Source organism: Meles meles, chromosome 6, assembly GCF_922984935.1.
Source record: "Meles meles chromosome 6, mMelMel3.1 paternal haplotype, whole genome shotgun sequence".
Lineage (NCBI taxonomy): Eukaryota > Metazoa > Chordata > Mammalia > Carnivora > Mustelidae > Meles > Meles meles.
Window position 1 is genome coordinate 63,350,444 of NC_060071.1, and position 23,549 is coordinate 63,373,992.

General features: G+C 40.3%; 2 protein-coding genes across 2 annotated transcripts in view; one reads left to right on the forward strand and one right to left on the reverse strand.

The window, feature by feature from the left end:
• FSIP1 (fibrous sheath interacting protein 1) overlaps nucleotides 1-23,549 on the reverse strand; it is a 188,880-nt gene that overhangs the window by 45,611 nt on the left and 119,720 nt on the right. The gene's annotated exons all lie outside the window — the stretch shown is intronic.
• LOC123944180 (tubulin gamma-1 chain-like) lies at nucleotides 13,373-14,723 on the forward strand. The gene has a single exon (XM_046009043.1). The coding sequence runs from the start codon at nucleotides 13,377-13,379 to the stop codon at nucleotides 14,721-14,723; it is 1,347 nt and encodes a 448-aa protein (XP_045864999.1). The 5' UTR covers nucleotides 13,373-13,376.

Sequence of the window (23,549 nt, forward strand, 5' to 3'; positions counted from 1 at the left end):
AAAATTGTTATCCAAAACAAAAGAGGAGTGGCTAGGTGGCTCAGTAGGTTAAGCATCTGCCTTCGGCTCAGGTCATGAGTCCAGAACCCTGGGATCCCAGGCCCCAAATCAGGATCCCCCACTCAGCAGAAAGCCAGCTTCTCCCTCTCCTTCTGCCTGCCGCTCCCCCTGATGTGCTCTCTGTCTGTGTGTCAAATAAATAAATAAAAACCTTAAAAAGAAAAAAAGAAAGAAGGAGAGAGACTTGGCATTATACTGGCAGCTTGAAATTTCCTAGATAATTTTCATCACCTTAATATAAAACATTTGCCATATGTTTACAGAGTTCGTGGCTTTGTAAAGCTCATTACAACAGAGTGGTTTTTTTTTGGGGGGGGGTTAAGATTTTGTTTATTTGTTTGACAGACAGAGATCACAAGTAGGCAGAGGCAGGCAGAGAGAGAGAGTGGAAAGCAGGCTCCCTGCTGAGCAGAGAACCCCATGTGGGGCTCAATCCCAGGACCCTGGGATCATGACCTGAGTCGAAGGCAGAGGCTTTAACCCACTGAGCCACCCAGGGGCCCCTAGAGTGTTTTTATAATTTAGGTTTGATGTAGACCAGCGGTTCTACAAATTAAATCATGATCTTAGAGGGTAAGACATAGACAAGAGAATTTTTTAAGGCTCTCCAGATGACTCTCATCTTCAGTGTGAGAACCACTGATGTAGACTGATGACCTCCAAGACCTTACCTTCTTAAGAAAAGACATCTGCATGGATTAAGAACCCAGAAGAAGTAAGCTCACAAATAGAAAATACAAAACATGTAAATAAAATAGAAATATCTACACACAAAAATAAAAGTAGATTGAAAAGCAAAGAATGTGTGGTATAGTAGGTAGTTTGGGGCCTCTCGGGGAGACCTCCTAGGAAAGAAAGACACATTATAAATTAATTTATAAAGGTCAATGGTCAAAGAATCACAGAATGAAGGGGCAGGCATTTCAAGACAAACCCTGAAAACAATCTAAGCATTCAAGCCACAGACCAATAATGGCTAGAAGGTGTCTTATCTTTACATAACCGTTTTAAAAAGAATGCTAGTTAAGACTGGGATTTTTTGTGGCAAGTTTTTTATTTGATTGATTTTTATAATTTTATTTTTTAATTTTATTTATTTATTTGACACAGAGAGAGAGATCACAAGTAGGCAGAGAGGCAGGCAGAGAGAGAGGGGAAAGCAAGCTCCCTGCTGAGCAGAGAGCCCCGATGTGGGACTCGATCCCAGGACCCTGAGATCATGGCCTGAGCCAAAGGCAGAGGCTTAACCCACTGAGCCACCCAGGAGTCCCGATTTTTATAATTTTATCACTGAAAATATTTCACCCTAGAGAGAACTGACCTGTCTAGCCTAAAAGTGAATGAAAGAGAAATCGGCAGAAAATAACCAATAACTCAACTACAAAATGCGGACAGGCACCTAACCATCTGACTAAACATGACTTTTGTCTTTTTTTTAGGAAAGGGAATTACATTAGAAGCCCTCTTAGTTTACAGCAGCAACACAATGTATAAAGAGAAATCACATGAGTATACATATAAACAGATTTCCAAGAGAAGAACATCAAAAACACTTGGAAAGCCGGTGTCTAACCCACTACAGGAACTCTAGCTGCTGACGTTTTCCCAACAGAATAATTCATCCTGAATTTCACAATGTACAGACGTAATAAAGGACAAATACATCTTAGCAATAAAGACTACAGGTTTCTGAGTAAAACATACCCCCAGTTTCCTATCTCCAAGCACATTTTTTCTACTTATTATGATAATACTTCACGATCCCTTTGTTCTTTAAGATATCAAAATGGTTGTGATGAACACTCTAGCTTCTTATATTTAAAAAGGTCTGTTTTGGCTTTTACGTAGGCACATGTAAAAACCAGAATGGACCTACTTTCTACCCACAGAAGTTAGCATAGCTTTCTAGGGCTCCTTGCTTCTCATTGTATTTCTGGTCTTTTCCGTCCCTACCTGGCCCCACACTACCCTCTGCTTATTCTTCCCAAACACTATTTTTCTACCCAGGAACCAATATGAGCTCCCTGTTGGATGGAGTTCTGAATATTCAGTGTGGCCTTCCATAATATGAGGATTTTGCCTTATGGGGGGCCAAGAACAAGTTACTCCAAGATGTGCTACTTCGGCATGCAGATTATTTTGAGCTGGAAACAATCAAGGCCCAAAAGACTCAGGACGGAAACTTTGATCTTCTAATTACCTAAGAGAATTTAGATAGAGGATCTATCAAAAAAAGAAAGCTATCACCACAGATAACTACATGATAATATAAACTAGGTGTGGTAGATAAGGAAGAATTTAGCATAATCTGTTTGCTGAAAATCCTCTCTTCTGTGAATTGCTTTCCTTCCCTTTGAAATTTCCTTCTTGCCTGACTTTGAAATCTCATGCATGTATGTATTCCCTGTATGTATGTAATTAAATAATATTTTCTCTTTTTAATGTCTCATGTCTTTTTAAGTTTAGGCCAGCTAGAAGAACATTGAAGGGTATAGTAAAGGTTTTCCTTCCCAACAGCCACTTCCATTTTGTTTCCATCCCTCCCAAATTTTTCATTCTAGTCAAGTCAATATCCTAACTGCCTTTCAAGGAACTCATGTTATCAGTCACACATTCATTCAGTAAACATCTATTAGGCCTTAAGTGAGTGCCAGGTCTAGTGCTCATTCATGGCCCCACATTCTTGTATATGCCTATTTCTATCTGTATATTCACAACTCACCCATTTTTTAAAATATTTTATTTATTTATTTGAGAGAGAGCACAGAGGGAGAGGAAGAAGGAGAAGCAGACTTGCCGTTGAGCAGGGAGCCCAATGCGGGGCTCGATCCCAGGACCCCAGGATCATGACCTGACCTGAAGGCAGATGCTTAACAGACTGAGCCACCTAGGCACCCCACAACTCATCCATTTTTAAAAGCCCCCCTCCTGTACAAAGCTCTTCTCAACTATACTAACCCACCACTCAGCTTCTTTATCCTCAGGAGTCCTAAATTAGCATTTCTCAATCTGAGTTCACATACCACTGTCCTAGGACAGTTAAAGAGAATTCTATTCCTCAACTCAAATTGGAAACTCTGGTTTAAACAAAGCTCAACTTGTTTCTCTACTATACGAATTCGCAGAGCCTTTAAAAAGCTAATACTAGTGGGGCACCTGGGTGGCTCAGTTGGTAGAGTGTCAGAATCTTGATTTCAGCTCAGGTCATGATCTCAAAGTGGTAAGATCAAGCCATGTGTGGGGCTCCGTGCTCAGCAGGGAGTCTGCTGGAGAGTCTCTGTCTCCCTCTCCCTCTCCCTCTGCTCCTCCACCCCTATTTGCACTCTCTTTCTTTCTCTCTAATAAAGAAATAAAATCTTTTCTTTAAAAAAAAGCTAACATTAATTTTTAATTCCAAAGAGGGGTATATAGTAGTCAATATTACACAAACTTACTTGGGCATGGAGCATCTATTTTTTACAGTTTGACTACTGATATCCCAGGGAAATCTTGTTTGGGAAATGTTCATTGTTATCTAAAATTGGTACCACACAATTTACCATCTGATTGTGTTGGCTCTATAGTACTCTCCTATTATTCCTCTACCTTTTCTATACATATTAATCCTTCTCAAATATCCAAAATATTAAGTCCTTCTCCCTCATGACTAACAGCAAAGGATTAAAGCATAAAATATTGTTTGTCTCAACCCTTGGTAAAAGTTTTCCAAGATGCATTAATTTATCTCTCCATCTGAGTAAGTAACTAAATGAATAAATGAATATTTGATGACCGAGGAGAGATGAAATAATAAAAAAGACAATAGCACCACTCTTAAGAATGACCTCACACAGACCACCTCCCTGGGCTTTGGTGTCCTCATCTAAATAAGGAGACTCTCCCAGTTCTAATGTTTAACTTCCATCTCTGTCATGATTCCTTAAATGAATATTCACTGTACAACCCTATAAAAATAAAAGCAAAACAATCAGATATTAGGCTGAATTCATCATTCCCAGAATACTCTTAAGAAGTCTTGTGCTGTGCTTTGTTTTCTTTTTATTCTAATATTAATTTATTTTCTTATTATTTTCCTTCTTTGAATAATTTGAACAATTTCTGTTAATTTAGGTTTCTTGTGATATGTATTTGAGTCAATAGAAGCTTCACTGGACAAGGAGTGGAATGTCTCACAGCTATAATAGTAAGAACACTCTTGTGTTCTTTAATTTACAATATACATCTCTGGTAACTGTTCAGATGGAGTTCTAGAGGGCACTGGCCATGGAGAGAGGAACTCATTTGAGGGGGAGGGTGGGCAGGTACCTGTGAGGAACACTGTAGTAAGTCTCCATGTCTACTTATAACTCAGATTCTAGTGGTTTAACAATTAAACAAACAGTTCATTTCAGAATTTAGGGATTTCTAAATTAATGGATGTTAAGTATCTTATGCATCAAGAGCCCATTAAAAAAATCTTACCATGAATCCAAGAGTCCAGAAATGATAATCAAAACAATCTCTATTCCCTATTCTAATGTTTTTTGCAATACTGATATGGTTTTCTCACAATGTTTAATGCAAAATGATAAGCAACTCAAAATTTCATATTTTTCTTTCAACCACCTGTTAAAAACAGGTCAATATTACATTTAGTTCAAACTCCAATGAATGGAAAATACATTATTTCTTTCCAGAAGCTTTAAGAATTTGACTTTGTGCTGGGGCGCCTAGGTGGCTCAGTGGGTTAAAGCCTCTGCCTTCAGCTCAGGTCATGATCCCGGGGTCCTGGGATGGAGCCCTGCATCGGGCTCTCTGCTCAGCAGGGAGCCTGCTTCCCTTCCTCTCTCTGGCTGCCTCTCCGCCTACTTATAATCCCTGTCTGTTAAATAAATAAATCTTTAAAAAGAAAAAAAAAAAAGAATTTGACTTTGTGCAAGTTAACTTCTCACTACCTCATTTTTTTCATCTGTAAAGGGGCAATTATGATACCTAACTCATAGGGTCATCATGAATATTCAAGAAAGCGATGTATTCAAAACACTTGATGCATCATTGTTTTATTGCTATTGTCTTAGTATGGTTGCAGTTATTTTTGCTTTTTTTTTTGGAAGTATAGTTGGCACATAATGTAACATTAGTTTCAGGTATCCAACATAGACACTTGACAACTCCAAATATTATGCTATGCTCATCACATTTATTTTTGTTTAATTGATATTATTATTACTACTACTACTACTACTATAAAAAGGACAGTTAGAAAGGATTCTCTTAAGTCTCCTGAGGAGATTATATTACTTTGATTTGAAAGCCAAAATCTTTTTGCACTGTTCAAAATCAACTTACAAAAATAGTTAGATCCAAGTTGGAAAAGCCCAGAAAATCCCTTTGCCTTCAACAATTTCCACCTCTCAATCAATCTGTCTCCCCTGGTCCATGTCATCCAAGAAGCTTAGAACAATTAAATGGGGAAAGAAGTAGAATGAAGTTGGATGAAGCTAGATTGAAACAGTCAGCTCAATTCTTGATACACAGGATGGAGGATGACTGAGGGGATGAAAGAAAGAGATGTTTTTCCTCCCCAGACAGGAGGCATGAATCGTACTCCCATAATGGCTATTAGCAGCTCTGTGATTGTGAGCAGGTCAAGAAACCGCTAGATTAGATGACCTCCACGGTTTCTTTCCAACTTAGAGTCAGCCTCAAAGGCCACACTGTTGCTTCCTGTAAAGTCTAGCCTTACGGGGAAGATCAGTCTAAATATTATCTTTTTAAAAAGAAGCACAATGCTATTCCAGAACGAAGCATAACTCCGTCTTGAGGGGTACAATCTCAACTTGTTTGCTCAGAAAAATGCTTCATGGGCAGATTAAAATGACACAGAGTGATGCATTGCTTAAAATTTAGTTCTACACATTAGCTACACTGGGAGTTACTAACAACGTGTTAGTTATATATGTTGAGCTGTGTCTGTTTATAGAAGCAAATTCTACTTACAGAGGACGAAGGAATGTTGAAGTTAAAATCTGTTGTGGATGTTGCCCATGCATGTTAACAACCAAAAGATCTCGTTTACCTAGACCTTTCTGCCCATTTTTTTTAAAAATCTTGGATCCTACTTATCTAAGCAGTCCCCCTTTCTACTGGATTGAATTTAAATAACTTCAGAAACCAAAGGAAAAATAAACTCTTCTATAAAACTGGTCACATATACTTTTTTCCCAAGTCTTCGCACATTTCATTTCTTATAACATCTAATAATTATTAACTAATGGAAGTTCCTCCAGCAGACACTCTCCTCTTTTGGATTGGCTCAAACATGACTGACTTATTAACAACAAGAATTTATTAAGTATTAACTACATGTTGTGCTAGATGTTCTGGGGGAACAAGTTTCCTTAGAGCCCCTACCCTCCATGATTTGTAATAATTTAAGTAACCTGGGTGATGCAGACTAGAAATGCAATGGAGCTCAGGATATCTTGTTCTTTTTAACTTGATATGAAAAGCAGCTTCCTAGAGGTTACTAAAAATATTACAGAATTGAAAGTACAGTTTCTTGTCTCCAGAAGCTCACCTAGTAGAGGGTTATAAGTTTCACATTCTGAACACGAGGACTTGCACTCTTTCGATACTGCATTTTTCTGTATATGGTATATAGCCATTTCCATTTTTCCAATTTTCCTACTCTCATTTCAAATTGAATCTGGATATGTAGATGAATAAGATCACAGGTGTAAAACACTTCAGGATTCTTGAAAGGCATTTTAGAAGCCCAAGAATATACTTGCGAATGTCAAGAACGAATGTGCCTAGCAACCAGTACATAACTTAAGGTATGTGTTTCCTATTGCTTTTTCATCTCACTTATATTCATAAGAGGTTAGGTCTTACTAATGCCAAAGGTTTCTAATACTAGAAGATTATGTAAACCACTAAACTAATTAGTGCGCTAGACAACAGGATTATCTGCTCTCCCTGTGCTGTTTAAGGGTAGCTTGCTTAAGAAAGGAGAAGAAGCTATTCTCTCACGTGCCCATGGGCCCAGGAAATGTTCTCAAATCACATAAATTGTCTGGAAGACAGGTTTCTTTTTTTTTTTTTTTAAGAGCTTCCTAGATGTTTCTTTTTTTTTTTTTTAATATTTTATTTATTTGACAGAGAGAAATCACAACTAGGCAGAGAGGCAGGCAGAGAGAGAGGAGGAAGCAGGCTCCCCGCAGAGGAGAAAGCCCGATGCAGGGCTCGATCCCAGGACCCTGGGATCATGACCTGAGCCGAAGGTAGAGGCTTTAACCCACTGAGCCACCCAGGCGCCCCAGGTTTCTTAAGTTTAAACCAGAAGGACTAATCTTGTCATTCATTAGATTAGAAAATTATGACTTTATCTTGTAGTTGTTGCTCACAAAAGTAGAAACTTTCAAAAGAACATTAAATGAGAATCCTGAATGCCTGCAATATGACAACTGAAGGGAAACTTTAAATACATCATCCACAGAGAAAAACTGCTGGAACCTCTTGAGATAAAATAAATCCAGTTCAGTCTGCCCAGTCAGAGCCCCTTCAGAAGACAGGCCCTTCGGAAGTTGTAAAAGAGGCCAGAGCACATGGTCTTTCAGACATAGAAGCGTATTAATTTCTCACCAGTCTCAGGAACTGGGGCTAGTCCAAAAGGACCCCACATCAGTCAGGAAGACCTGTGACCAATTGCTCTCATGACTAATGGCCTAAACAGGGAACAAAATTCCACGGTCCCCAAGTATGGCAAATGATGAATGACAAGGAAAAAAACTTGCCTTCCTTTAAAGGGAGGCTGTGTGCCCAAAAGGTTTAAAGGTGAATTGTGAAACCACTCATGTTCTGGAAAAAGACACACTAGCTGATAAAAAGATGGCTTCTCCAATAATAAGTGAAAAACATCGAGACATTTATAATTGTGTGCTATTACTTTAAGCTGACATTCTCTATTTCTCATGAGTTTCATCGATCAAAGTATATCAGGTATGGAAGTTTAGAAAATTTAAAATACAGAAAAATCCCAAGGAAATTCCACTGCATCTATGTTCCTCAAACTAAAGTTTTCCCTGCACCTGTTTTCTCCTTGTTAGCAATGTGAGAAGGAATACTGTGTAAAAAAGAGATTTAAGACATATCACTGACTATGTTATATGAGAACTTGTCCTTCTGGAAAACCAATTTAAACTTACAAGGAATCTTTTTTTAAAGGTCTTCATGGATATACACCATCCCCCTGCCCCAGCAGCCGTTGCTTTTGGACTCCAAAATATTGAAGTAGAGCCCTATTATATCAAAAGTACATTTCTATCGTAGAAATTTTTTCACAAAAACATGCCTTAAAACGTAACTCTCCTGTTCAGATAAAATCACCCAACTAATTCTTCTGCTGCTCTAACATCCCAACAAGACTGACAATCCATTCATTCATTCAACAAACATTTGTTAAATGCCTACTACAAAGTTCATGTTGTAATCATTTCATGGACTCTCAAAATCTTGGATTTGAAACTCAAGACATGTGTAACCCCACATAAATTTTTTTTTCCATTTTATTTATTTTTTCAGCGTAACAGTATTCATTGTTTTTGCACAACACCCAGTGCTCCATGCAAAACGTGCCCTCCCTATTACCCACCACCTGTTCCCCCAACCTCCCACCCCTGACCCTTCAAAACCCTCAGGTTGTTTTTCAGAGTCCATAGTCTCTTATGGTTCGCCTCCCCTTCCAAATTTTTTTTTTAAATAAACATATAATGTATTTTTATCCCCAGGGGTACAGGTCTGTGAATCGCCAGGTTTACACACTTCACAGCACTCACGATAGCACATACCCTCCCCAATGTCCATAGCCCCCTCCCCCTCTCCCAATCCCACCTCCCCCCAGCAACCCCCAGTTTGTTTTGTGAGATTAAGAGTCATTTATGGTTTGTCTCCCTCCCAATCCCATCTTGTTTCATTTATTCTTCTCCTATCCCCCTAACCCCCCATGTTGCTTCTCCATGTCCTCATATCAGGGAGATCATATGATAGTTGTCTTTCTCCGATTGACTTATTTCACTAAGCATGATATGCTCTAGTTCCATCCACGTCGTCGCAAATGGCAAGATTTCATTTCTTTTGATGGCTGCATAGTATTCCATTGTGTATATATACCACATCTTCTTTATCCATTCATCTGTTGATGGACATCTAGGTTCTTTCCATAGTTTGGCTATTGTAGACATTGCTGCTATAAACATTCGGGGACACGTGCCCCTTCGGATCACTATGTTTTTTAAGTTCTCAAGTTACAGGGACTTTGTCTCTAAAATACTAGTTGGTGGGGCACCTGGGTGGCTCAGTGGGTTAAGCCTCTGCTTTCAGCTCAGGTCAAGATCTCAGGGTCCTGGGATGGAGCCCTGAATTCGGCTCTCTGCTCAGCAGGGAGCCTGCTTCCCCCTCTCTCCCTCTGCCTGCTGCTCTGCCTACTTGTGACCTCTGTTTGTCAAATAAATACATACATACATACATACTAGTTGGTGGTATGCAATTACTTCTTAAGAGCCAAGGTACAAAAGCACCATCCTCCTTACTCAGATTGGGGGCGGGGGGAGGGAGTGATACATGGGCCAACCTAAAGGAAGGCTATGATATATTCTGCAATGTATTTAGGCTACAACCTACAATCTCGGGCAAGTTGCTGGGGACCCTTCCACTGGTCCAAGAATACGATCGCTCACTGAGACAGTAAGAACAACCATTTCTATTGCATATGGATATACACAGGCCCAGACAGTGGCTGAGATGAAGAAGCCTCTGAAAACATCAATCACAGCCAGTGTTTGCTGCTGCTGGAAGTCGTTCAAGAGACAATAAGAAGTAGAAATTGAGTATAATACGACAGGAGTGCCTAAAAATCTCAGGGCCTCTGGATACTGTAGCCGGGTGTGGGAGTGAGTAGAAGGTGGGGTTCTGTCACTCTTGGCCTATTGCTGTTGACATACCCCGAAGTGGAAAAGTTGTGCGATAGGCCTTTAACTTCTGGGTCTTTAAAGACAGAATTGTCTCTATTAGCTTGGAGGAGATGTTCAGTCCAAAACTGTCCTACTACGGTACCAAGGTGTATCAGGTCATTTCAAACCTTTGTTGGTGCTGCTATAATAACCTTTCACCTGAAAAGTACTTATTTTTCAAGATTAATTTCCTATATAAGGACTTCCTTGCCTATAACATTTTATAGCATGTAATCTGTAAAGGTCCAGTACCACTTTTAGACTGTAAGCTAGAGAAAGAACTGTCTTATCTGTCTTCATGACTCCAGAACCTAATGCAGGCCTAGCACCTTGGATATGTTTGATTTTCTACAGTGCTTAAGCAGTCCTGTTGACCAATCCCCGGTGTGCAATCAGGGAATGCAAGGCAAAAAGTGCTGGAGCTGTGTTTGAAGGTAGTCCCTGATATTTCTCCTGCAGAAGAAACAAACTGAACCAACAAGACTCAATGTCACTTTTTATCTGGGCTTCTCAGGATTTCTGGGGAAGCAGCATCCAGAACTTCCACTATTAAATGGTTCATGTTTCCCAGACAGCTAGACAGCTAGATCTCTTCTTTAGAAACCTGATACATGATATTATGATCAAATAATAGAGAGGAAAAAGGGGGGGTGCATTTGGGCTGGATATTCTCCATCTTTCCTAAGACATCCTCTCTGTACCCTTCTCCACCTGCTATGTCCCCTGGGGGCTGACTTGGAAGGGTCTCGACCTCTAGCTTCCTGTCAGATTCAGCCGATAGAAGGCATCAGTAGGAGACTAAAGGGAAGCAAGAGAGTGAGGTCAAGATGTTTATTCCACATCTTCTCCCTTCTAGGTCACCAGGGGTTGGCAGCCTCCTTCAACAAAGGCCACAGCTCTTGTTGGGAAGTTCCTGCCTTCTAGTTTCTGGTAGCCTCTCCATCTCCTTATCCTTCCTGGGAAACAGGGAAATCAGGAAGGTAACAGCTTCCCACAGTTCTCTCAGGCTATGGTGCCACCCTTTGCTGGTTTCATTCTGTTCTCCTCACTTCTTGGTAAACAGCCCCTTTATTAAACTCTCCTCAACTATCTCATCGGAGAATCCACCTACTTCCTGTAGGAACCCTGACTTACAAACACTGAAAATGGAAATGCCTGCCTGGAAAAGGTTTAAGGGATTGAACCTTCTTCAACACTCACAAATGACAAATGATTACCTGTAGTCTTATTTCTATGCTTCCCAACTTTACCATTTTCCAGTGTTTTAGTGTGTGTGGACAATATTTGGCCACCAAAAAAAAAAAAAAAAAAAAAACAAACCTAAAACACTTGAGGGGCACCTGGGTGGCTCAGTGGGTTAAAGCCTCTGCCTTCGGCTCAGGTCATGATCCCAGGGTCCTGGGATTGAGCCCTGCATCAGGCTCTCTGCTCAGCAGGGAACCTGCTTCCTCCTCTCTCTCTGCCTACTTGTAATCTCTGTCAAATAAAATAAATAAAATCTTAAAAAAAAACAACCTAAAACACTTGAAAATGCAGAAAGCATTAGCATTCATCTTAGAATGAAGAATTATTTTCCCCAACAAATTTATATTCTATTATTTTAATTCAAATTAAATTATTTAAAATACCTAAATATATAGACCAAATAGTGATGGGATGGAAACCAAGATAGAATGCTAGACATGACTGGACATGTAGGTCCAAATTTTATAATTTGTCACAGATAATCCACAGGCAATTGACACTAGCCCAAAAATATGCACAAGCACTTATTCTCCTTAGTTCCTAAATATTCCTGCTAACACAAATGTAGCGCATACTAGAAAAATGAGCTCAACACCATTGTCATGAGGACTCATGCATTAGAAAATACATAATCTATAAGAAAAGAGAACATCGATAAGATAAAAAAAAAATTTAAAAGATGACTCAGCCAACTCCTAACTTCAAAGGAATTGGGTTTTTTTAAGATTTTATTTATTTATTTGAGAGAGAGAGAGAGAACATGAGCAGAGGGAGGAGCAGAGGGAGAAGCAGACTCCCTGCTGAGCAGGGCATCCAATGCAGGGCTCAGTCTGGGATCAAGACCTGAGCAAAAGGTAGATGCTTAACTGACTGAGCCACCCAGGCACCTCTTTAATGAATTTTTAATTTATATGAAGTCCAAACTCAAAATCTGCAGTAAAGATGCTAATATTAGAGAACAATGTGGTTTCATTTCAGTTGAAGTAATTTGATAGCATTTGAGACTGCTTATAAATGCCTATCAGAACTAATATTTATTTAAAGATTTTTTTAAATTTTATTTATTTATTTATGGGGGAGCAGAGGAAGAAGGATAAACAAACTCCCCACTGTGTGTGGAGCCTCAACACAGGGCATTTAATCTCACAACCCTGAGATCATTACCTGAGCCAAAACCAGGAGTTGGATGCTTAAAGAACTGAGCCACCTGGGGCCCCTCCTAATATTTAAAAGGTAGTTGCCATGGAAATAAGCAAAGGGGCTCAAGGATATTTCAGGAGCACAGTTTATAATTTCTTTACTAAAACTTCAAGACTATAGTTCATTAATCTTGCCATTCGCAATGACATGGATGGAACTAGAGTGTATTATGCTAAACAAATAAGCCCATCAGAGAAGGACAATGATCATATGATTTCACTTATATACAGAATTTAAGAAATAAAACAGAGGAGCAAAACAGAGAGGAAGAGAGGAAAAAATAAAACAAGATGAAATCAGAGAGGGAGATAAACCAAAAGAGACTCTTAATCATAGGAAACAAACTGGGGGTTGCTGGAGGGGAGGGGATTGAGGGAAGGTGGTAACCGGGTGATGGACAGTAAGGAGGGCACGTGATGTAATGCCCACTGGGTGTTATATAAGACTGATCAGTCACTGACATCTACCTCTGAGACTAATTACACACTGAATGTTAATTAATTGAATTTAAATTTTTAAAAATAAAAAAAAAGAAAGCCTACTATTATATGAAAAGACTATTAGAAAAAAAAATTTTTAGTTCATGAAGGCAAATAGATCTGACCTTGGAAAGCCAAGGTTGAAATGCAGTACTCAGGACATAGTCCTGGAACCAGCAACACACCCTGACCCAGAAGGTCAGTGCTCACTGTCACAATTAAATATGGAAGACTCCTTTATCAGACCTCACAGCCACCAGGTTACAGAATCATGAATTACCATACATGGTTTGGCACACCCCTGAGTCATGTAGCTTGGTAATGCCTTGCTGAAACTGTCACTTTTCACAGCTGGAGTTGATATCAAATCAAAAATTTTGAACAGGGTGCCTGAGGAGCGATGCCGAGGGAAATCATCACCCTACAGTTGGGCCAGTGCGGCAATCAGATTGGGTTCGAGTTCTGGAAACAGCTGTGCGCCGAGCATGGTATCAGCTCCGAGGGCATCGTGGAGGAGTTCACCACCGAGGGCACTGACCGCAAGGACGTCTTTTTCTACCAGGCAGACGATGAGCACTACATCCCCAGGGCGGTGCTGCTGGACCTGGAGCCCCGGGTGATCCACTCCATCCTCAACTCCCCCTATGCGAAGCTCTACAACCCAGAGAACATCTACCTGTCGGAGCATGGAGGAGGAGCTGGCAACAACTGGGTCAGTGGATTCTCACAGGGAGAGAAGATCCACGAGGACATTTTCAACATCATAGATCGGGAGGCAGATGGCAGTGACAGTCTAGAGGGCTTTGTGCTATGTCACTCCATTGCTGGGGGGACAGGCTCTGGCCTGGGCTCCTACCTCTTAGAATGGCTGAATGACAGGTACTCCAAGAAGCTGGTGCAGACATACTCAGTGTTTCCCAACCAGGACGAGATGAGCGATGTGGTGGTCCAGCCCTACAACTCACTGCTCACGCTCAAGAGGCTGACCCAGAATGCAGACTGTGTGGTGGTGCTGGACAACACAGCCCTGAACCGGATTGCCACAGACCGCCTGCACATCCAGAACCCGTCCTTCTCCCAGATCAACCAGCTGGTGTCCACCATCATGTCAGCCAGCGCCACCACCCTGCGCTACCCCGGCTACATGAACAACGACCTCATTGGCCTCATCGCCTCCCTCATTCCCACTCCGCGACTCCACTTCCTCATGACGGGTTACACTCCGCTCACCACGGACCAGTCGGTGGCCAGCGTGAGGAAGACCACTGTCCTGGATGTCATGAGGCGGCTGCTGCAGCCCAAGAACGTGATGGTGTCCACGGGCCGGGATCGCCAGACCAACCACTGCGTCATCGCCATCCTCAACATCATCCAGGGGGAGGTGGACCCCACCCAGGTCCACAAGAGTCTGCAGAGGATCCGGGAACGGAAGCTGGCCAACTTCATCCCCTGGGGCCCTGCCAACATCCAGGTGGCCCTGTCAAGGAAGTCTCCCTACCTGCCTCCGGCCCCCCAGGTCAGTGGGCTCATGATGGCCAGCCACACCAGCATCTCCTCGCTCTTCGAGCGGACCTGTCGCCAGTATGACAAGCTGCGGAAACGGGAGGCCTTCCTGGAGCAGTTCCGCAAGGAGGACATCTTCAAGGAGAATTTCGACGAGCTAGACATGTCCAGGGAGGTGGTGCAGCAGCTCATCGACGAGTACCACACAGCCATGAGGCCAGACTACATCGCCCAGGATCAGTGAGGACCCCAGGACAGGGACCTCATCTGCCTTACTGATTGGCCCAGGCCCTGCCTGACTGGCCACCCCCTCAGAGAACCGATCAGGGACCTCACATATCTCTTCCTCATAAACACACACACACACACACACACACACACACACACACACGTACTCTGTACTGGCCTGGGGACATGTTTGTCTCCTCTTATGAGACTATTTATGTTAAATAAAGCACTGGACATAATAAATTTAAAAAAAATGTTTGAACAAAGCTAGAATACCCTCAGAATCTCAGAAAACTAAGCTTCCTACTGACCAGAGGAAGGTGAAAAAGACCTGGTACCTTCATGGTTGCTCTCAATGCCCCCAACATAACATCTGAGCTGCCCTCGTTAACTGTACCCCCAAAAGTAAGAGGGTGGGAGGAAAGTCATATCAGAAACAATACAGAAGGACAGGAGAATAAGAAATTAGCTATGTGAACTTGAAACACAAGTCATAACTCTAATTATTGCATAAGAATATTTTTTAATGGACATGATCTCATGAAAGACTTCATTCCATGCTATCCATACCACTGCTCTCCAGTCCCTCCCCATTTCCACGGCTGCCCCCTCACCTTCTCTGCCCTGCACTCCATGCTCAGATGGATCTGAGTAGTGCCCAGAAGAGAGTCCTGACCACAGCTGGCACTCAAGTATTTGCCAAGTGACTATACTGTCTTCTACTACCCATTTAACAAATTTTTTATTTAAGGCTCACTGTGCATAACACCTGTGCTAGCCTACTAGTGGAAAAAGAGATAAATAACCCTAACTATCTTTTAGGGGCTCACCCAGCCTAGGAGGGAGACAAAGGCACACATAAACAATGCCAATGTGAGCCAGACTACGTTATGTGTCACAAGACAAACACAAACTAAGTGCTTAAAGACAAGAGAGAAGAACACAACAACAAAAAACAAAAAATCCAATTTAAAAATGGGCAAAAGTCTTGAAGAGACATTTCTCCAAAGAAGGTATACAAATGGCCAAAAGACACATGAAAAGATGCTCAACATCACTAATCACCGGAGAAATCCAAATGAAAACTACAGTGAGGGGCACCCGGGGGGCTCAGTCGGTTGAGCATCTGCCTTCGGCTCAGGTCATGATCCCAGGGTCCTAGGATGGAGCCCCGCATGGGCTCCCTGATCAGCAGGGAGTCTGCTTCTCCCTCTCCCTCTGCCCACAACCCCCCCAACTTGTGCTCGCTCTCTCTCTCTCTCTCTCTCTCAAATAAATAACAAATACCTAAAAAAAAACGAAAAGAAAACCACAGTGAAATACCATTTCACATCCATTAGGAAGGCTATTATTTTTTAAAAAGAAAAAGAAAGAAGAGAACAAGTGTTGGCAAGATGAGAAGAAATTGGAACCCTTGTGTGTTATGTTACTGGTCAGAATGCAAACGTCTGTCTGCGGGGACTCAGGACAGAACTAGGTGACCACAGTAAGAAGTACAGGTGACAGGAGGCCAAAAGGGCAGCTGTGATATCCCCAGGGCTATGAATGCGAGGTGAGAACACCTACACCCAGAGGAAGGGAGGATATGAAGAGGTATGAACCCTAAAAAGAGGCCCTTGTGAGCACCGAGTAGACCGGCCTGGGGCACAGAGCAGAACGCAGACGCTTAACAACTGAGCCATCCAGGTGCCCTTTATTGTGTTAACCTTAAGCAAAAAATCTTACTCTATTTTTTCTGTTCTTGGAGAAAAAATTGCACACCTTTAATTCAGTTGCGAACTTCCTGTGTTTTGGGAGGCTTAAATATGTTTATAAAAATAGCAAATAAACTTTTGCTCCTCCATTCCTCCTTCTTGAAAGTAAAATAGCACAGTACCAAATTCCATTAATTCTTTCCTTTACTCATAAAACAAACACTCTGGGAGCACCTACAATGTGCCAGCACTATGTTAATCCTAGGGGACATAGAAGTGAAGACTACCAAAGTCTCTGCCCTCTGATCATAAAATTAATATTAATACAAAAATCAGAGCCAGCAGACGTTGGCTGAAGTGATTTCATCCAGGAGTACAAGAAAGTGCCAAAATTAAAGAATTGTGGGGAAAAAGAAAGTTATCATTGAAAGAGATGACTAAACAAATTCATAAAAAAGATATTAGTAGGGCGCCTGGGTGACTCAGTCAGTTAAGGATCTGACTTCAGCTCAGGTCATGATCCCAGGGTCCTGGGATCGAGTCCAGTGCTGGGCTCCCTGCTCATTGCGGAGTCTGCTTCTCCCTCTGCCTCTCCCCCCACTTCTACTCTCTCTTGCTCACTCTCTCTCTCTCAAATAAATAAAATCTCTCAAATAAAATCTTGGAAGGGAGGGAGGAAGGAAGAAAGAAAGGCAGGCAGGCACTAGCAACAAAAAAGTTCTGAAAATGCCTGTTAGGGTTTTGGCCACTCACCCAAGAATAAAGTATATTTATAGGACCAGTGATGGTCAGCACAAAAACACTAGGACATAGATTAACTGCATTTGATATTTATCAAAAGAATATTGACTATGTACTTGGACATAAAATACGTGGATAAATTTCTACTCTTTGAATATTTAGACTGTGTTCTTTTGTTCCATCCTTAAAAAAAAGTGAGAAAACTATTAACATTAGTTATCAGGATACCATTTTAGGCAATGACATATAAAGAATTAATACAAGTTGATATCTATTCCTTTAATCAACATAACACAACCAAACAAATGTCCCTAAATTATCTATAATTACAAAATAGGAATGTTGCATTAAAATAAAGTTTTAAGTTAGATATAGCAATACTTAGCTCATCCCAAATAACCTTACTCCAAAATCTTACTTATATTTGACTGCTTCCTATTCAAAAGTTGCATTAGGGGGCGCCTGGGTGGCTCAGTGGGTTAAAGCCTTCGGCTCAGGTCATGATCCCAGGGTCCTGGGATCAAGCCCCGCATGGAGCTCTGTGATCAGCAGGGAGCCTGCTTCCCCCCTCTCTCTCTGCCTGCCTCTCTGCCTACTTGTGATCTCTCACTGTCAAATAAATAAATAAAATACTTTTAAAAGTTATATTAGAAGTCAATGGAGTCCTCAAAAAGCTGAAGAGAGAGTTGTCATATGACCCAGAAATTATACCTCTACATATATACCCAAAAGAACTGAAAATAAGTCCAGAAAAAAACAATATTCATAGCAGCACTACTCAGAATAGCCAAAAAGTGGAAACAATCCAAATGTCCATCACCTGATGAATATGAGAAATGTGGTATATCCATACAACGGGATATAATTGGGGCATAAAAAGGAATGTAGCACTGAGACATGCTACAGAACGCATGAACAGTGAGAACATTACCCAGAGTGAAAGAAGTCAAACACAAAGAACCGCATATAATCTGATTCCATTTATATGAAATATTTAAATTATGCAAATCCACAGAGAGAAAGATTAGTAGCGGGGCAGGGGATAGTCAGTGACTGGTGATGTGTATGAAGTAAGAGAAATCTTAGCTATTGGATAGTTGTGAAGGATGCACAACTCTGTGAATATACTCAAAACTATTGGATTATAAACTTTAAAAGGGTGAACTTTATGGTCTATGAATTATAACTCAATAAAGCTATTATTTGGTTGTTGTTGTTGTTTTAAGCCAATGGCTTCCAAATGTTTCCTGAAACTCGGTCTTGGTTTGCCCTTCTTTACTTACTTCTAGTTTATTTCCTAATATATAATAAATAAAAATTATTACATGAAAAAATCTGAATGCTCTGTCAGTATATATTACACTATAACATTCTGATTCTGGAATTTTTACTGCAAGTTTACTTCCAAAATTGGAATGCTATAATGTATAAAATTCAATGTCATTGGGCCCTGTTATGACAGCAAGAATCTAATTGTAATTCTGAAATGTGTTCCAAATATGCAGTATCTCTAAGACCAAAAATTATTTCAAAACGTGTAATAAACACAGTTTTATATGTGACCTCCTGCTTCCATCTCCCCTCACGAACCCCACAGATCCTTTACCCACCTATGGGGAAATGAAAACTGGCCAACGCCCACCAACCGCAAGGGCAGGAATGACAGGCAGCTCCGGGATCCAGAGCGGAAGGACAGAAGGAGGGGCTTATGTTTCTGCCTAGACAACACGAAAGCAAGTAAACACCAGCACACTTTCATCCTCAGCTTTGGCCAATCAGATTGCAGACCCACCCTCCTCCTGGAAAACGGGAGCGAGAGTGAAGAGTGGGGCAAAATTTCCTTACATTCCCTCCTTATCACTAAGCAGGGGAGAGGAAGAACAGTCTGCTCCATGACAGAGGAAAGCATGCAGTAAATGGCAGCAATTTTTATATTTTCTTCATCTCATCCAACATGCAAATGGAGCTGTGATCCTTTTAATAACTTTCAAGAAATGTTAGTTGAACTCATTGAAAAAAATTAAACTCAAACAAAACAAGACAAAATAAAACAAAAAAAGAAGAAAGAGAGAGAAGGGGATCATTGGATATTTATGATGTTATAATAGTTTTGATGTATATAAACCAGTGGATTTCTTAAAATCAGACTTCTTCTAGCAAAAAGTAACTTTCAGTATATCTTAGTAAAATTAATAAACTATCTAGTCGAAACGAAAAATGGCTGATTGGGATGCCTGGGTGGCACTGTCAGTTAAGCATCCAACTCTTGATTTCAGCTCAGGTCATGATCTTAGGGTCATGAGATTAAGCCCCAGCTGGGGCTTTAAGCTGGGTGTGGAGCCTGCTTGAGATTCTCTCTCCGTCTCTCTCCTTCTGCAACCCATCCCCCCTCTGACAGCCCATACATGAATAAACACTCTCTCCTTCTCTAAAAAAGGAAAAAAGCCTAATAAAAGTCTTTAAAAGATCTACTACATGAGTAATAACTGACTAGTTTAAAACAAAAGGTTATTTAACTTACAATAAAATTATATTTATTTGAAATAAGAAAATGGAAAATTCGTCTTCTATAAGTTTTTAGCAGCTGCATCCTAAATCTCAGTGAATTTTCCCATAAGAAGCAGACACCTAAATCCAAAAGCAATAATTAAGAAAATGAAGCATCTGGAGACCTATCAGCTTCTCTAGTGAAAAACATACTAGAGGGTTGGTATACAAACTAGGGACTTCAAAATACTAAGGGGCTAAACATTCCCCTTGGAATTTTTTTCCCATTTATCTTCTTAACAAACTCTCAATATACAGAATAGGGGTAAACATCTAGTTAGCCTGGATCTAAGGGATGAGATGGCTTCTTCATACAACAGGTCTGGATAAATAGTGGGGAAACAGCTTCTGCCTCAAATTTTGACTCTTCTGAGCCTAGTTTAGTGCATGCAAAAGTTGCCCACTGAAATCCATCACATTTTCTTTTACACAATCTCATTACTTGGATATTTTTCACACCAGGATCTAATTACATGATTACCCTAAGAAGAATCTGAATGATATGAAGATCAGAGTATAATTCCAAATGGATTTTGTTCACTTGCCTTAAGCTCCAAAATGGTCTTTTTTATTTTCATGGCAGTGGTGAAATTCATTTTTCCCAAACTGCTGAAAATGTGACAATCTAGACTCAAAGTACTGTGGGTTTGGTTACAGATGCCAGAACTAATTATTATTACCATATTCTTTCTCTCAAGTCACACACCAGAGAAAATTTGACTCTGTAAGAGATACAGCTTCCTAACCACAAATATTAATTTTTGGGTCATATCTCATAGAATTCTGCCAGTGGAAATCAGTCTTTTTTTCCACTAAGATCCTTGGTTTTAACATTACTCCAGGATATAAAAACATTATTTAATCAGCCATTCAGGAGCCAGCTCTCCTACATTCCATTAACACCTTCTAATACAGCATAAGCTCCGTAAAGGTTATATTCTTGGACAGGCCAGGATGTCTTTGAAAAATTATTACATCGCCCCCGAAGGACACTGTAACCCAAATGAATGAGTCATAGGTCTAACTGGAAGAAGGGTAGTATCCCACTTCAGAAATACAGTTAACTATGACATTAAAAGACTTGTTAATGTTCAAATGCTTCCCTGTCTTTGGGCTAGAGTAGAAAAGAAAAGAAAGAAGAAAGAGAGGGGAGGGAGGGAGGAAGAAAAGAAGGAAGAAGGAGGGAGGGAGGGAGGAAGGAAATGAAGGAAGGAAGGAAGGGAGGGAGAAGAGAGGAGATAAGAGGAGGAAATGGAGAGGAAGGAAGAAAGGTGGAAGAAAGGGTTGTGAGAGGGAGTAAATGTCATTATTCAAATGCACTCAAGCAAAAAATTAAGGCAAGTTGTCATTTTTAAACCTTAAAAAAGTTATACTAGCTAGCAGGAGTCTAGATGGGCCATGCCTAGAATAAAGCTAATTGAGCCTAAAAATCTTAAGCCATAAATACAAAATTTAGGGGCGCCTGGGTGGCTCAGTCAGTTAAGTGCCTGACTTCAGCTCAGGTCATGATCTCAAGGTCCTGGGATTGAGCCCCAGTTGGGCTCCCTGCTCAGTGAAGAGTCTGCTACTCCTTCTCCCTCTGCCCCTTCCCCTGGTCCCTCTCTCTGTCTCTGTCTCTCTCAAATAAAAAAAATCCTTTTTTTTTAAGATTTATTTATTTGACAGAGATGACAAGCAGGCAGAGAGGGAAGCAGGCCCCCTGCTGACCCTGGGATCATGACCTGAGCCCAAGGCAGAGGCCTTAACCCACTGAGCCACCCAGGTGCCCCCAAATAAGCAAAATATTTTTAAAAAATAAATAAGTACAAAATTTAGAAAAGTTGAAAACCGAGGACCTGAAAGTTTCTTTAGAAGATGAATTATCATGAGTATCTATCCAAAAAGAAGGAGGGAAGATTTAGCACATAAGATATTCTTAAATAACAGATATTTTGGAAATTAAGGAATCACACGCACTACAACTCTTTTCTCAATTAATTTGCATAATATTACTCAAAGATGAATGATGAGTTGGAGGCAGCAAGGTATTCTCCAGCCTTCTACACTGAACTGGGAAATTAAATCAATTTCCTCAATTAGATGAGGATGATTATCTTAACATCCAGCACTAGGCCGTAAGGTTAAGATAACTCCCTTAAGCAGTAGGAAAACTAAAAATATAATTAACGCTTTGTGTTTACTGACTTTCTTAAAAAGTTCCATTAATTGGTAATAAAATGCAAGTACTATTAAACAACACTTAGAAAAGAAAAACAGGGATGCCTGGGTGGCTCAGACGGTTGAGCGTCTGACTCCTGATTTCAATGATCTCAGGACTGTGAGACTAAGTCCAGAGTCAGCCTCCACATTAGGTGTGCAGCCTGCTTAAGATACTCTCCCTCACCCAATACCCCTCCCCATCTCCAAAAAAAAAAAAAAAAGGCAAAACAATTCCTTGCTAATTGCAAATACAAACAAATCTGCTTAATGGCATTAAATAAGATACTACAAATCAAAATACAACCAAAGAATTACTGTCTCATGTACTCTGGCAAAAAAAAACCCCAAAAAACTCGTCTAGCAAAAATCCAAAATGACATATTTAAAACATAATCTTGGAAAACATCCTTGCTAAACTCAAGCAGGCTCTCTTGTTTAAAATTTTTGAAAAATTTTTGATAAAATTAATTCTGGCCCAAACTTGAAAGATTCATAGTGTATAAAATAGAGATTCCTTATAAGCCTACTCTGTGGTTGTCAAATCCCATAAATGCCATATAACAGTATCTAAATTTAATCAATTCTGTCCCACTTGAAAAGAAGTAAATCGCAGGGCACCTGGGTGACTCAGTTAAATGTCTGCCTTCACAGGGTCCTGGGATAGAGCCCCACATCAGGCTCCCTACACAGTGGGGAGCCTGCTTCTTCCTCTGTCCCCTGTCCCCTCATGCTGTCACTCTCTCCAGCTCACTCTCTCTCTAAAGTATATAAATAAATATTTTTTAAAGAAAGGAAAAGAAAAATAAGTAAATCACATGACTACACTCAGTAACACTTGTGCATAGCTTTTCAACAAGACCTATAGGTTCACTAATACGCTGAATTTCTAAAGACACTACAAATAATTGATATCACAACAGAAGCAATTTATTTCCCAAGGAATATAACATAATATACTATAAATACAGATATATTTAATTTGTAATAGATACAGATCATCTCTATATCTATTTGTCTACTTGTGTTGATACCTAGGATAAATACATCCAACTCGAAACTCAGTGCAGATCAAATTCAGATATAGAGTAAATGAAAGGTAATGAAAATTCACACTTAGGTCTCTATGGTAGCAGCAGTTATATTCAAACCAAACAATAGGAACTGTACTTGGCACACTCATAATACATCCTTATAATATAAGGTTAGGAATGAAAGTGAACTAAACCATTTTCATTGAAGGTAACTTGAGCAGAAGTAACAATGTGCAACGTATTGGAAAAATAAGGTATAAAACAAAAGGGGTTGCAGAATTAATTTCCAGGATAAAACATTGTCCAAAGGGAGATAGAAAGGAAATAGGCAAAAGTCTTAAAAAGGATAACTAGGTTTTAAGAATGTTTCTTCAGGCATTATTCAGTGATCCTACACTCTATTTAAACCCTACTTCGCTGGCAAGAAAAGAATTTTATGGAGATAGATATTGTGCAATGGAATGTAACAAAGCATTGTTCAAAGGTAGCATCTATTAATTTCTGTCACTGATTTTTGGATCCATTCCTACTAGTAACTAAAAGTTTTGTGAACTGAAACATTAAAGAACTCTTAAAAGAAATAAATGCAGAGGAAGGGTAGCCCCAAAATAACGTGCAGGGGTTGGGGGA